The sequence below is a fragment of the Dreissena polymorpha genome, chromosome 2, assembly GCF_020536995.1.
Source record: "Dreissena polymorpha isolate Duluth1 chromosome 2, UMN_Dpol_1.0, whole genome shotgun sequence".
Taxonomy (NCBI): domain Eukaryota; kingdom Metazoa; phylum Mollusca; class Bivalvia; order Myida; family Dreissenidae; genus Dreissena; species Dreissena polymorpha.
This window is the reverse complement of record NC_068356.1, coordinates 105,449,914-105,466,185: the sequence shown is the minus strand read 5'-3', so window position 1 is coordinate 105,466,185 and position 16,272 is coordinate 105,449,914. Positions and strand designations below refer to the sequence as shown.

Here is a 16,272-nt window from a genome sequence, read left to right as displayed (position 1 = left end):
CATTCCGTACACGAAAACCATCAAATTCTATTGAAAACATGTGTTTAATCAACAACTGACATGTGGATGATCAACTTCTCAACATACAAATTTAGTTTGATTATTTATGTCTGTTTGGTAAGTTTAAAATAAATGTTCTGTGTAGGTTCTTTGCGTAACACATATTTATTACAGAAACTTCACGATTCACACACATGTTTACAAGTTTGGACAAGGGTCAGGTAACCTGATTGTAGAAGACCTTCACTGCAACGGAACTGAGGCAGATATCGACGAATGTGCCTCGTATCCGTGGAAGGAAAATTCTGCACAGCCCCCTTGCAATTCGCATTCCTTAGATGTCGGAGTTAACTGTAGTAAGAACTTAGTTGTTTGGGTTTGTGACATTCGCTTCGTTATGATGAGCTTCCTTGCACTATAATTATTACACACTACATCCTATTGCGCGACAGGACGTCTATTTGTAGCCGTTGTATTCTTTTAGGACCTATTACTCCTATGCGTCTAGTAGGTGGAACAAACTATTCTGGAAGAGTTGAAATCGAGTATGAAGGCGCCTGGGGCACGATCTGTGACAGAGGTTTCGATATAAATGATGCGAAAGTCATTTGCAGAATGAAAGGATTCAATACAGAGTAAATATTGTTCTATTTATATTATCTTTAAAACGTCGTCGTTGCTTTAATTAAAATGTCCGTTTTTAATAAAGAGCTTTTTTTTTCAAATTTGCAATATGAAGTTTTCTAAAAATAGTGTCAGAAACTACATGGTTAATTTGTCATTTTCAGGAGTATTGAAATACGTTTAAACGGATTTTACGGAAACGGGAATGGCAGGATATTTATTTCGGATCTCCTATGTACTGGCGATGAACCAGACATTTCCGAATGTAGCGTGGGTCGTCGATGGAACAATACAAATACCCTTTGCACTAACATCAACGACGTAGCCGTCCAATGCAGTATGTATAACGTAAATGTATATTTCTTTTACTATAAGGAGATAATTATTATAATAATGATTCATTCGCGTTTTGTCTCACAGACACACCCGTACGAGTACGAGATGGTCTAACATTTTATTCCGGAATCGCCGAAGTTTATATCCATGGTGGATGGCGACGAATATGCAAAGACAATTTTACCATACAAGATGCACTTACACTGTGTACTCTGGCCGGGAAAAGAGATAATTATAATGGGTAAGTATAAATGTTTCATCTCATTCTATATGTTTTTATTAAAACTGAATACCACAACTGATATTGTTTGATATAGCCGCAATAAATACTGTAGGAACGTGACGATTCATGACCAGGATTTCGTCAATATGCCGTTTGAATATACACCTATTGGAGATTTTGGTTGCGATGGCAATGAAGATGATCTGTATGAATGCGGTTCGGGTCAGTGGGTGAAGTCACCAACGGCGTGTCCTAGCGGAGAAAACGTTGCTCTCAATTGTCGTAAGTTTCATGAAAGTTATATGCTGAGAAACTATGTAGTTAATTACGTCTGTGCTTGAAGAATTTATCATTATCACTAAGTATCGCCACTGATGTCATTGTTGTTGTTATTTTTATTGCGCTTTGTTAAAATCCTAGTGTCGTTGGTCATGTTATCACGATAGGTGTGATATATACCACAATGGCATCCAATGACTTTAAACTGTTAAAACAGGCTTTCCCATAGGAATCAACTCTAAATCAAATATATGTAATACTATGTACTTTGTCGTCCATATCAGTCAAATAAAATCAGCAACTAATAGTTTCTTTTGAAAGGTTGCATTGATATTAACAAAAAGTTATGTGCGAGATTGAGAAGATCAAAATCTAGATACACTAGTCGGTATGTTAAATATAATTTTACTACGATGATTGTTGTTCGTGATCTATATTATTCATAATGGCGCTGTTTGGAATTTATTGGAATATGTTTTGGTTTGCAGGTGCTCAAACACCGGTTCGATTGATGGAAGGGCTACAAGAAGCAGCAGACATTGAGCAAAAACCGATTAAAGGAAGAGTTGAAGTGCAGTACAGACGATACGATCAAGAGCTGCAAAAGTATCGCGATGACCACTGGGGGACAATATGTGATGATGAGTTTGGCGATGACGATGCATTGGTACTTTGTTCTATGATGGGATACTCTGTTGGGTCAGTTTCTCTCTAGTACTGTTTCAATGTATCTAATTTCTAAATTACTATCGGATAAATTACACAACAGATAACAAGTGATTACAAGTTGCTTTTTATTCTACAGTATTATCAAAATTTGAAACCCAAAATTATGGTTGTAAAAAGTTATTTACTATTTGTATTAAATATTTATTTTATATGAAACAGGAAGGTATATCGACCACACGAAGCTTACGCTTTGTTTGGAAATGAAACAATAATCTTGGACGACTTGCAATGTCTCGGAGTTGAAGAAGATGTGTCCGAGTGCAAAGCACGAGAGTGGAGTACCCATGACTGCGTACATGACGAAAACGTCGCAATTTACTGCAGTGAGCATTTATTGCATAATATTTTTATTTAGAAAACTGCTTTTTGCTTTCATAAAATTACAATCATATATAACTATTATTGAAGGTCTATCCAAATTTAAAAAGGACCGAACATAAGATTTGTTATAATGATTTTAGACTACCAGGAAAACATTGATCCGTGTGACAAAGAAAACTACAAGAGGCTTCCAAATTTAGAACTGCGATTAGTAAATTACAAAACAACTTCCAAACCAATAAACGATAACAAATTGTCGTTTAACTGGTACTTTGTTGGAAACAAGACGTTGCCTGACAAAGAACCGCCTTTTAACCGATGTGCTACTGTGTTTCCGGTGTTCAGCACGGGTAAAATATGAATCCTTTTTAACAGTTCGGTAAATGCGGTTAACGTTCTGGGCCATATCATAACTTTGTTATCGTGTATCCACGAACTTCTACTGAATGTTACCTTTTGTTGGGACATCATTATTGGTTGCATAAAGAAATTCTGGAAATATTTGGAGTTGCATTTTTAATCGCAAGTATATAAAGCAAATAATTAAGAACCAAAACAAACAGAACGACATTACACGTAAAATAATTACTTTATCTACGGTCTCCGCCTGGAAATAGTGCAATCCAAAAAATGAGTGGGGAATTTCAAAACGACTAAAAGACATGCCGAACCTTCTGAATTAAAGCATATACATATATATGTGTTCTATGATTTGTTTTATATTCATCCGTGATTTCATCCATCAGATCCGATTCCTGTGCTTGGTGCTGGGGTTAAATCACTGAAAGCTGAACAATCCGGCAATTCAAATATTACTTACGATATCCAAGCCAAAAATTGCGGGAGTTACTTTGTGTACAGATTAGGGCCAACAAAAACGAAGGACAGCGGTTATTGCTTTGGTAATCAACATGAATGTACATTTATATTGTTGCGTTTCCATCAAAATGATAGGTGAACGATTAATTTAATTATTATCAGTCAACTAACCAAAATATTGAATTAAAATGTTCTTGATTTGACCTTACACTTAAAGTGATATTATGCGCATTTAACAGTATATGCTGTGTTTATTGGTGTCTATCGCAACCGTTGTTTATTTTTGGTGTTCCACTTCGTATACACTTATATTTGTTAATGCAGCATCAACATACTAAAACAAAATCCCGGAAAGAGAAAAGAATGTAGTTGAATATCAACCGTACTTTCGTTTTGACAACTGACGACAGAAATGATTCGATGTACGATGTGAATCTAAACTTAGTTTTAGTGCAGTTTCGTTTATACGACACACGAACACTAACTCCGATCCTAATAAAAAGACAGTTCCGCTCGGCTTAGAGGACTGTAAAGTCATGTAAAATAGCGAATATAATATATATATATATTTTATAAACAACTGGTGGCAAAATGAGTTGCAGATAATTGGGCAGTTACCACATTTTAGCTAACTATTTTTACCTGTTAATTCTTTTTAGCTCAATTCAACAGTAAAAATGCGTATAATATAACCTTAACACAGATTGTTAAAACATACCGTAATAATAGGACTGGGCTTTGCGGAATTTCACTGCTTTTTGAGCAACAATTGTTATTAACAATTGCGTTGACTTTGTGATTGATGCTAATTTATTGTTTACTATGTTTTAATTGACGCTTTTCATTTACATATTTCAGGTATAGGCTCAGAAAGTAAGTCGCTTTTTTATGGTTAATACCTGATACGATGTATTTAGTGGGTTATTGGTATAATTGTAGTTAAACACGCGAGAACATAACGTAAATATTTAATTCTCCTTTTATGTCACTTGAGCACAACGATCTATAATTGAGAGTTTGGAAAAATTTAATTTTCTTCGTCTGTACGTGGGTACGTACGTGTCTGTGTTCGTAAAAAAAGGGCACCTTTCCTGAATGTGACGATACCTAACAGGAATGTTTCTTTGGTGATCCTCGTTAATAATTATTCGAATAATTTGGTCGAGGCGCCAGAAAACAGTTATAAAAATATCTATTCTCCTTTCCATATGGGGAAGAGATTTAAAACTTGGTATGAAACATCCTATTATGGTATTCTATAAAAAAAAAGGTTTAGATTAGTCCCTGTGCATAAACCTCACCCTGCACCGGGGGTTTCCAGTTTTATATAGACTTATATTGTGAATATATAACAGTCCGTTCAAGAAATCCTCTTCTAAGTTTAAAGAGTAAAAACAGGCCCTGAACATTGTTACATATTCTATAAAACAAGACATAGTGTCTTAATCATGGCACTGGCATTACAACTTGCCAAGACCATGATTTGTAGACTAATTTACAACAACATCTTAGAAAATATATAAGTTTAGAATAACAAGGCCCAGAGATGTAGCTATTGAGAGGTATAGTATGCTTCTGCTAAGCTTGTGTATAGCATCTCGAAAGTATACACATGAGCTTCAGCTTCTCAGTTCGTTTTTATGATCCTTGTTATCTCCTTGTTGGTAATATTTTAATGTTTTAATACTTTGAATATACACTAATATCATTTACTTCATGGAAGACAATCTGTAAGTTTTAATATAATTATGTTAACAACTCAAATTATTTCATAGGCATTTAAGTATGTTCAATTGTTCATCTGCTTATATATTAATTTACTTCAGTACCCCCACCAGCGTTTGTTGCCAGGAGCGTTATCACGGTTCTTGAGAATAATAGTAACTCGGTTTGGTTCAGATGCAAATTCGACCCAGATGCAGAACACAATCTAACTTATCAAGTTCAATGGCATGTTTCCGGAAATTCAGAGCATATTTTAACAAAGCAGTACTGTCAAAACACAAACATGCAGCCTTGCTTTCTTCCTGAGAAAGACTTTGCTGATATGCATGTTGGCATGGGAACGAACGTACGTTATTTGAAACGTTTAAATAACTTTCATATTAACGCTCAGATAGCACATCCCTTTTATACCTTGCTTATTTTTTAAACTTTAGTTATTGACATTATAAGTTGTCTTCATTTTATTATTTTGACATTTGCATAAACTATTTGAAGGTTTCATGCGCTGTTCGTGCGTTTAATGAAGAGGGTGGGCAACCAGGGCAGTTATCGGTGTTCTCGGAAACATATTTTGTGGGTATCAAGCTCCTAACACCGTACGTCTCCGTTCGAAGAGGTGAAATAAAGTCGATTGAATTACAGTTCACCGTTCCGATTTTCTGTAGGAACGAACTTGGATGCAAAGCCACGCTTGATTACTTTACTCCAGATTACGGCACGAACTGTCCAGGTAAAAGTGTATTTTATGCAAGATATAAATGCCTCGTTATTCGGATAACTGATACTTACAAAACAATAACGTTAATGCCATTTATTCTTTGTTTGAGATTAGCATCAAAACACACATACGACAGAACAAACCTCACGCACGACATAAGGCAACAATTGTGAATCGGTCAGTTAACGATGTATGGATTTCGCCTATACATATTCTGATAATATTTACTGTTTTCCTTTTAACTTTAATACAGCTGGATAAATACTGATTCAACGATGTATTTGAATGCATTATTCCGAATATGTTTAATTTAGATGTAGAAGGAGACTTTCCATCCGGATGTTCTCAAACAGTCGAGGCGCAACCGCTAGGGAAAATATTAAACGTTGATGTTGGTGCAGCCGAAACTGGCCAATACGGAGTTGCCGGAAAGTTCACACTTTTCTTACAAATGCACAAAAATGAAAACGTTGCATTTTTGGATGTGCCATATAAACTGCCAGCAATTGAGGTGAATACATATATTAAGGGACACCAATTATAAATATATGTAAATGCATGAGACGAAATACATTCAATAATTAAAAAATGCTTGTACAGTATAAGTAAATACAGGTAACCACATTATATATCTGTGTTTGCGCGTGTTTAATTCATACCGATGACTACGCGTCCGTGTTGAATGCAATACTGTTGTATATTTAGGTTGAAATTTTACCTGAAGCCGACAGACAGTGGCAAGGAAAATTGTGCGGTGCACGAAATGACCCGCACATGTACACTTTTGATGGCAGGTAATTACGAAATAAAGGAACCGTTAAGGAAGGATTGGTTTTATCTATTTACGTGCCTAAGAATAATACTTTTGTTTGCAATACTGCATTTATTCTAAAAGTTTGTAATACGTGTCGAGCTCGGTAGCGAATTCATGGACGAATATAATAAATTAAGGACGGCATGACATTTCTTTTTAGATCATTATACTTCAGTTGCGAACTTTAACAAACACGTGTTGAACAATCACAACAATCGTTTTTTAGAGGACTAATACAACACCAAGTTCTAAGTGTTATATTACACGCGTTTATATGTACCATTAATAATAATTTCATTAAACCACAAACCATCTATATGTGCATGTTATACATAAGGAATATTAAATGATTGTGTTGGATTGCATCATACAAGTTAATGCCGTTAAATGAAAGTTCGTTTCAGATCAAAATAATCAAGCAATATAACACGAGCCTTTCATGGTACCAGATTGTTTGTTTATAAACGAAAGTCTTATTTGACACTCTGGGTAATCCCAATGAAATTTAATACAAGCTTGTTGAAAATTGTTTTACGGTATTGACTGTTATTAGAAAGTAGTTTTGATTTAAATTGAAAAATACACATATATCTTTAACATTGCAAACATTTTGTAGATCGTATGAGCATCACGCTGAAGAGGGCGATTACATTTTGTATAAACATACAAAATATGAAAATATCGAGGTATACACTTTTAGCTTTAACATATTTTTTACTTTAAGATAAAAACAAACAAATGTTTAAACATGTGTTTGAATGTTTATATAATTACATAGACCAAGTTATCAACCCTAAACGTCCTTTTTTGTACTCTGGCTGCTGACTGTGCTCTCAAGCCGCATAGCCCTTTTTGTATTTTAACAAGGATCTCAATCCGCATTACCTGATTCTTATTCGAGCAATTGAGTGCATCTTTGTCACTTATTGTTTTATTTTTTCAAATACCTAAAAGTCTGTACATTATTTTTAATATAAACTTAAAAGCTAATTGCGTATAATGAGTTTTTAATATTTGTATACATTACGTTTTAAAACATGCTACACATAAAACCAATCAAACAGGTCCAGCATAGAATAGCCAACTGCACAGATGGTAAAAGTCTAGCTAAATGTAACTGTGGCGTTGCCGTAAGGGCCGGACGTGACGTATACGTCATAAACGTTTGTAACGGATACATCGACATTGGCTATAGGCAGTGCTGGGATAAAGCATTGACGGTGAAAAAAGAAAACGACTACACATACACGGTATACAAGTTTTACAGGGATCATTTAATTAAATTAAATATCTTTTAACTGAAGCAATGGTGTTATCGCTTTTAAAATAAATGCTTTTCGGTATTGCACAATATCCGCGATTTGTTTTAGGCAAATGTTCAACGATATTTATATTTATTGAAGATCTATCTACCATATGGAACTGCGGTCCGGACCCGCATAGATAGCGCTCCGTTTATGGGCGAAGCCGGTGGAAGGGTATTGGACATTTCTGTGAACCCTTCAAACAAAGATACAAACGGTAACAGTACAGGGTTATGTGGAAGTCTGAACAATGATCAATCAGATGATTTTGAGAATCAAGACGCTTTTATTAATATGTGGAAAGTACAGCCAAACGCATCTCTGTTCTCTAAAGATATGTACCATAAGGATCTTGATCCTTGGGTGTTTCCAACTTGCACGTGCAAGAAGAACAATATTGGAAACAATGATTATACATGTGACAGGAGTTTAACTGGATGTACACGAGGTACTTCAACAGGTTATCGCAGTTGTGATGAAGTAACAAATAGTCGACCCGTTCGTTCAGTAAGTGGACATGTTAAACAAAGACGTATGCGAATACCAGTGACACACCAGCGCAGCAGCAACAAATCTATAGTAAGTAATCCATTTAATAAATACTGAGAATTAATGTATAGATCGTTGAACTCGTCTAGTGCTTAGCCGTCTTAAAATAAAAAAAAGTAATGTACTTTTGCATACTTGAATATTTAAACACTTTACAGACTAAGAGGAGCACCAGCACTTGGACTGTTGAAAATGCGAGGCGTCATTGTGAAACCCAATTGGCTACGATACAAACCCTTTGCAAAAATATTCCAAACACTCACACAGACGTATCCGTAGATAACTGTGCATTGGATATAATGGTAATGCAGAACTACTCTATGTATTTTCTGGTTTCACTTAATTTACATACAGTATATTATCATAGAAAGGTAAATAATACAATTTTTTTTTAGAAGCATATTTCCTGCTGAAGTAAACTCCTTTTCTTTTACAGCTTGCGAACTCCACTGAATGGTTGTCCATGTCAAGGCAGTCTATGCTCGAAACATGCCAAAATGAAATTCATCGTAACAGTACTGTACTTCAGAATTTAATTGATAAAGCGGAGGGAAATCACACAGCCGACAATAACGGTACTACGAAAGAAGAACTCGAAAAACTCCAGTACTTACTACATATTGGTCAGGAAATTGAGACAAAGTTTTGCATCAATAACTGTAATGGTCGAGGACAATGCACTAACGGTAAATATTTTAGCTTTGAGTTATTTGTGTAACTACTTTTCACAAAATTATGTCCCTTATAGTTAAATCATGTCAGTAAATAATATGAACTACTTTATAACTGTTAAACCATGTCAACATTAAAATAATGTGTAACATAGAACAAATTAGACATGTGTTCTGAAAAGAAATTACAGATGAAATGAACGAGCTTCTATAACAGTTATCGTTCCAACACTAAAATATATGTGTGTGTGAATTTTGTTCGTATAATTATTCTTTTTTATATAAATATGTTTATACCAAGGCACACTTAAATCACTATTGTGACAAGAATTTTAACTAGCTCATTGTTGGTAGGTGCGTGTACGTGTGAACTGAACGTTGGCGCCATAGATTGTTCAATGGATTTGACCAAGCCACCGAAGATTGCGTTAATGAATGACGGTCTGTGTGATACGAATAAAACAGACTGCTCTGATATTGTTGTTATTGGCGGTGAATTTTTATCTTCGAACTTGACATGCAGATTGAAATGGTTCACTGTGAGTTTGTAAATTGTTTCATGAGTGTTATTTAAATAGAACTATTTATTAACTTTTCAATTTTTGTGATTGCTATCGTGTTGTCTTTGTAAACACATGACATATTCGGTAAAATGCAGGGCGTTGGAGTATCTATTGATATTGTATTATTACATATTTTTACGCTTGTTTTCATTAAGTTTACATTTACGTAGGTTTACATTAATGGAACTGTCAGCGATGATCAAACAGCATATGTACCGGGAGAGGCCGAAACACTAGGGACGGCAATTTGTCCTGCTAACAGATTACGACAACGTAGATCGAGTGCAAATACGTTCGTCCGAGGACTCCGTGTTTCCATCAGCAATGATGGATACCATTTCAACGAAGATCAACATGAATCTGTCTACATTTACAATTCTGAGTGCCAGTTGTACTATACTTATTCTGAGACAGAATCAAAGTTTACATTTGCGCTTAAAGTAATAATGGAAAATTTATTTTGATTGTAATTCAAGTCGATGCATACATTTGAAACTGTGTTTGTATTGCGTTCTAAAAGGCATGTCGTTTAAACTTTTATTGTGGTAGGAATACTTAATTTCACTCACTAACATTATTCTGCAAGCTTTATTTAAGACTGTTTTGTTTTCCAGGATGAATACTGTTTTATTGAAGACAAATGTTACATAAACGGTACCCTAGATGTATCGAAAGAGTTTATATGTAACCCCGCAACTGAAAAGACGTCGTGGACTAGATACGTACTTCCGTTGGGTCGGTGATCGTTTTTATTTTCTTTTATATTAATAGGCTGTAATAATTATGATACTTACGTGTTTTATTAATTAGCTTGTCCCTCAGTGTGTTGTCCATGTTAGTATATTGATCGCTTTTCCTACATTGCAAACCTTTTCACGTAGTAATTTTAAAATTCTATAAATACTTATTAAATGATTTACTTCAAGCAATACACATGGTTAGATGACTGAGTGCAGTGCTTTACATTTAAAACAATGAAGCTGCATTATCATTTAATGAATATACTGATCTTCCTCTAAGTCATCTTCCCGATATTGCTCTTTTCATTTGTCTAGGACATACTTCATACAAGCCAGTATGGTTTCCGGGTGGAGTTAACTGCTCAAGTTTAATCCTTTTATATTGTAATGTGCAATTCCCTATCTGCATTTGTTTCTTTATCGCCAATGTGTTATTTTTAAAGACACGTTCGTGGCACCTTGAATATAAACCGAAACATTATAATATGATGGATAGTTTTCGGGAGTGGCTAAGATAAATAACTCTGTAATCAATACGGAATTTCAGGACTCGTTGTTCACCAATATTCTGATAAACGTGTAGATGGATTGAGTTTAAACTTCATACATGGATAAACTGTTATTAAAAGTAGTTCAACTTTCGCTTTTATCCTATGAAAACACCCAAATGTAGGATATTTGAATCATGATTGCTGTAGTTACCCATAGATGTTTTGTTTTAATTTTTTTCCTTAAATTCGGGATTAAACAAACATGATTTTATTCCATTAACCTTGACATATGGTCTTGTCTACAATATGAGTTCGTTGCAATTAAACTTTTTTATTTTGCGTTTGTTGACGCACTCATTTTTTATTACATAAATCAATTTTACTACAGTATCACAATGTACAAAAAAGTATTTATCATGTTAACAGATTGTAATAACCCAGAAGCGTGTAAGACAATTTCCAACTCCGTATGCGAAGTAATTTCCGATGTTGCGAATTGCAATTGCAAAAGAGGCTACAAACTAGAGGGAGTTGTCTGCAAAAGTAAGATTGGCTTATTCAACTTAAAATGATAATATTGTATTAAAAAAAGAACAATGAAAATCATCAGAACATAAATACAAGAAAAGGTAAATCGCATTATTTCATTCAGAATTACATGTGCAATTTATTTGTAAGTATAGGTTATAGTCGAAAGCTGTTTGCACTTAAGAAATCGAAATAAAACCAAATGATCAAAAAAACGTTTTTTAACTGTTTAAATATCGTAGGCGTATTAAGGTTGGTAATATGGTCAGACGAAACGAAAATTTTCAAGGGCTGGGTATTAAAACAATTAAAAAAATATGTTTAAAAAAATCAATCCATCGACCATTTTATTTCAGAAATCGACAGTATTATCGATGAAATTCCGGGTAAGGAAATTCTTCAGGATACTTTTTATAACGAATTTTGTTTGATGTCATTTCGTCTCGAGAACAAATATAACTGTTCTTGGAAAATATCAATATGTCAATGGCCATATGTTATTCTGTACTTTATTAAATTGTGTGAGACAATGTAGTTCAAGAATAATTGCAACACAATAATGTGAAGCAATATATCTCGTAGGGAAGGTAATTTAAATAATATCTATGGTGTTTGGTAGGATACAGTTTATCTGTCAGATGTTGGGCAAATGTCTTATCTTAAATAATGGACATAGTGATAAAATAAGATATTTATCCTGCTGTTGCCTCTGAAATGTCATTAGTTTTACTTTGGCACAATATTATTTGCTGTGATTTGTTGAGTCTCAGACGGCCATGGAAGCTTGGCTGTAGAGATAACTCTAGACTACAAATTCCCGGCAAATATAAATATCAACTCTGCATTAACATTCGAGCGGTATAAAACGCAATTGGTCGAAGAGGTAATTGCATCTTTTTCTAGTAATTGTTATAATATCACCTGTATAAGATTTGCATATTTATAATATATAAAGAGATACATTATTCATTCAAAAGGTGTTTAGTCAATTACTTAAAAATTCAGAGATCACAAACATCTGTGCATCACTTGTTTTTACAAGTTGCATACCTTATGTTTTTGACTAACAGCTTTCAAGCTTCTACAAACATGAACTGGGGAATCGACATGACAAAGTGCAAATTAGAGACATCAAGTACGTATGAAATTAAAAAACCACGTGTGCATGAGTGGTGTATTGTTACAATTAAAGTTCTGAAAAATACATTGAGGTTGCAGTATATATATATATATATATATATATATATATATATATATATATATATATATATATATATATATATATATATATATATATATATATATATATATATAACAATTGGGTTAAAGCATACACAATGTAAGAAAATAAACGTGTTTATACCTGCAGGATTGGCAGTCTCATTGTTGATCACCGTGTGATATTTGTTCAACGCGAACATATTCTAAGCGATGTAACCCTAGCAGTTGTTAAACTATTCCAATCCAACATCACCATAATGGGTCAGAATGCCCGAATCATTGGTGTTTCGCTTGGGGAAGATAAAGGTATATTTTATCATACACATGCTCATGCATTACTTTCGTAACCTTCAAATATGTATACATGTTACAACATTGTCTTATTGTTTATTATTTTACCTAGTTCCACTTGACCAGGGCAATGACGCCAAATGTCGCGCGTTCACAAGTGCTTACCCCTGTCGACACGACGAAGAATGTATTATTGTTGAAGGTGTCCTTCGTTGCTTGTAAGTTCAAAATAATAATGCTGTTCTATTCGTTTCCGTGTAATGTGTATATATAGTGACATATGTTGTTTACACCAAAGTTTACAAATGCCATGTGTATTAACATACCAAAAAGTATCATGACTAAAAATTGTTATATAGTTTACCATAATACTTCTATTCAACTAACTTGCCATTATTCACTACGGTACCAATATGTGTCATACCACTATATCGCACGATTTTTGTTGCAGAAAAAAGACGACTGATTCTGGTGAGTAAATAGTTTTTATTGTTCATTTTTGTGTGTTTTTGCTATCGTTCTAATGCTGGTTAATTGTTCATTAAAGTAATGGACTGATACTATCAAATGTGTATTACCATACCGTTAGATAAATTATAAATACCATGCTAAACTATACATGCTCCTTTAATTATACTCAAACTATTCTTACACAAATTTTACACTGTTTTCAGAGGGAATTAAATTGTCTGTAATAGTCGCTTCTGTTGTTGGGTCACTTCTATTCCTGGTTATTGTGATTCTTGTTGGCGTAATTTGCAAGAACTATTCGCGGTCTTCAAAGGCAAAAATTGGCACAGCAAACCTGCAAGGCGTTGATCTTTGCAAAATACCCAGGCCCAAAATAACTGGCAGCGAGCTAGGATCTGAGTACAATATTGTAAAGCCGGACGCTCCAAAGAACAGGTGTTACAGCTTTAGTGTTCACTGTCGAATTAATAAGATTTAGTTATTGTATGTATGCCCTCAAAGCTCTGTTTTCATTTTAGAAAATAAAATGCCTTTCAGTTTATAAACCAATCGACTCAATTATATATTAATTACACATCCAAAAACATCGTAAATACACTGAGCACTTGATTCTACGCTTTTAAATTGCATATATATGTACATATTCTCTTTTTTTTTAAATCATTAACTGCAATAAACTAGACGAAGTTATGATGGAATTTTATATGATTGTAGAGACAAATGATGAGTGTATAAAATAAAATTAACATTATAAACACCAAATTTTAACTTTGAAATTGCTTTTTCAGGAGGAGGTATGTTCAAAATGAAAACACGTATGGCAGCTTTCCTGGCTTCAGCGGCAGTGTTTCAAATGACAGACTTTCAATCACAGACATGTAGCAGCAGTAGACCTTAAACCAACTATGCAACAAACCTTCCGCCTACCGTATCCTAGATTTATATATTCGGAAGCTTTATATATTTTACATTGATAAACATTAACTTCGAAACCTTTTGGTTAAATGCGAGGTGTATCATTGATTTATACAATGAAGGACATGATACAGACAATATTACATAATTATATGGAATAATTAATTGAATACAAATGTTTGACTTAACTTACTTTCTATCTATATTTAATCAGGATTTTTTAAACTTAATTTTATCTATATTTAATCAGTATTTTGTCTCATACTTTTCACCTATGATCGCTGTGGTTATTACATAGTATTGAATCATGATGTTGAAATAAGATTTTTTATTTCACTTGAATTTTTTCTTAATAAATTATGTAAACAATTAATGTAACCATTCGCAGCAAGTCCTTTGGAAGAGCAGAACTTTTTAAATATTGGAAACCTTACTTACTAACGGAATATCCCAGTAATATACATCTATTTTTTATTTTAATATTGTGTACAAATATATATTTTATCATATTTTTGGCTTTAATGTTCATTTTCCGTTTTTTTGTTTTATTATGCACATGTTTCAAGTGATTTGTTATTAAAAGTATTTTCAAATAATCTAGAACAGACTTTGTAATTAATTATTTCATAGTAAATTATCGTTCCGTATTAAACTTCTAAGCCCTATACGAGAACCGATCATTTTAAGTAACACGAGCCCCCCTATATTACCCTAATATTTAAGTGATAGGTTACCTCCATTTTCTTTTCTATCAGTAACTTAACGCACAGTAACTATTTAGTACGAAGTTGGTACAACAACCTAAAGGCAGTTATAATTTGATACAATTGCAACTTAAGTTCGATTCAACAGCCGTGAACTTATTCATGTGAAAAAGACTTTTAGGAAAATCCTTACCATAACAGCATATTTTGGTTCTGCATACAAGTAAACGGGTTGGTATCGGCATAGGTCTTGGAAAACCTCGGTTGTTATGAATTTAATTAAAGTTAACAACAATTGATATGTGATAATATTAACAGATAACTAGTAAATTAATTTTTTTTCGATCATATTGATGTGTTGGTTGAAGAAAAACCATTAAAGTAATTGTTCACATTAAAATCGTTCATATACACTTAAATAAGCATGTACCTGTTGGTAAAAATAATTGTTCAATCCTCGTCAGCAACAATCGTGCAAAAAACTACCATATTTAATACCACATATAAATACAAAAACTTAGGAATAGAAACAAAACAATACCTGCATGACGAAATGAATGGAAGATAATGATAGTTTGTCAAGTATTGTATTGTGTGAGTTCGCGTGAGTGCACATACTTTGACTGTTTTATTAAGTTGCTTTCCCACGATTGGTGAGTTAATATGCTGGGGTGCACGTCAAACGTATTACTGATACAATACAATTTGTGTTCCAGCGTGTTGATGGTTTATACCAAGTGATAATTAATCCCAAATCCGCTATAGTCAACGAATGTATTGTTTGATTTAAGTTCACTATGTTATTGTTTTTATCGTCTTGGACAAATTATTACTCGAAGATGAACGTAAAACGATACTTTTTAGAAATTGGAATAAGAATATTGTACTTTATGACATGCCATACCCTGTTTCCCATGTCATATAACCATTACGAATATTTTTTATCTTAAACATGTGTGATATACTTTGAAAGCGTTTTCATTGGCTTATTTTTGTTCGATTGACCAATCGCATTTTGTTATTTTGCTGAAATGACGTTGCAACGTCAAATGACGTCACGAAATGCAAACAACATTCGGGATTTATCATTATGTTTGCGTAAATATTTATTTAATTTGCTCATTTAAAAGCATGTGATAAAAAAGATCTGACACTCGTTGTCATTTCATACCATATTTTATAAAACTCGTCCAGGACATTCGTTAATAAGATCGCCAAAGGCTCGCTTACTAACAA

General features: G+C 33.6%; 1 protein-coding gene across 2 annotated transcripts in view; it reads left to right on the top strand.

Moving 5' to 3' along the window:
* LOC127868371 (uncharacterized) overlaps positions 1 to 14,896 on the top strand; it is a 39,525-nt gene extending 24,629 nt beyond the window's left edge. The window contains exons 34-64 of one of the 2 annotated variants that reach the window (XM_052410087.1): positions 175 to 356; positions 485 to 635; positions 789 to 961; positions 1,045 to 1,201; positions 1,296 to 1,465; positions 1,951 to 2,161; positions 2,351 to 2,514; positions 2,653 to 2,862; positions 3,259 to 3,414; positions 4,190 to 4,204; positions 5,158 to 5,402; positions 5,552 to 5,786; positions 6,089 to 6,285; positions 6,480 to 6,568; positions 7,205 to 7,274; positions 7,653 to 7,838; positions 7,992 to 8,471; positions 8,600 to 8,743; positions 8,878 to 9,127; positions 9,467 to 9,651; positions 9,846 to 10,115; positions 10,290 to 10,410; positions 11,333 to 11,449; positions 11,791 to 11,820; positions 12,205 to 12,317; positions 12,505 to 12,569; positions 12,804 to 12,961; positions 13,059 to 13,164; positions 13,398 to 13,417; positions 13,621 to 13,852; positions 14,206 to 14,896. In XM_052410087.1, coding sequence (XP_052266047.1) covers positions 175 to 356; positions 485 to 635; positions 789 to 961; positions 1,045 to 1,201; positions 1,296 to 1,465; positions 1,951 to 2,161; positions 2,351 to 2,514; positions 2,653 to 2,862; positions 3,259 to 3,414; positions 4,190 to 4,204; positions 5,158 to 5,402; positions 5,552 to 5,786; positions 6,089 to 6,285; positions 6,480 to 6,568; positions 7,205 to 7,274; positions 7,653 to 7,838; positions 7,992 to 8,471; positions 8,600 to 8,743; positions 8,878 to 9,127; positions 9,467 to 9,651; positions 9,846 to 10,115; positions 10,290 to 10,410; positions 11,333 to 11,449; positions 11,791 to 11,820; positions 12,205 to 12,317; positions 12,505 to 12,569; positions 12,804 to 12,961; positions 13,059 to 13,164; positions 13,398 to 13,417; positions 13,621 to 13,852; positions 14,206 to 14,299 — 4,996 coding nt within the window. In that variant the 3' untranslated portion in view covers positions 14,300 to 14,896. Of the gene's footprint in view, positions 1 to 174; positions 357 to 484; positions 636 to 788; positions 962 to 1,044; positions 1,202 to 1,295; positions 1,466 to 1,950; positions 2,162 to 2,350; positions 2,515 to 2,652; positions 2,863 to 3,258; positions 3,415 to 4,189; positions 4,205 to 5,157; positions 5,403 to 5,551; positions 5,787 to 6,088; positions 6,286 to 6,479; positions 6,569 to 7,204; positions 7,275 to 7,652; positions 7,839 to 7,991; positions 8,472 to 8,599; positions 8,744 to 8,877; positions 9,128 to 9,466; positions 9,652 to 9,845; positions 10,116 to 10,289; positions 10,411 to 11,332; positions 11,450 to 11,790; positions 11,821 to 12,198; positions 12,318 to 12,504; positions 12,570 to 12,803; positions 12,962 to 13,058; positions 13,165 to 13,397; positions 13,418 to 13,620; positions 13,853 to 14,205 lie in introns of both variants that reach the window. The other variant, XM_052410086.1, reaches the window with a different exon arrangement.
* The last annotated feature ends 1,376 nt before the right edge of the window (positions 14,897 to 16,272 follow it).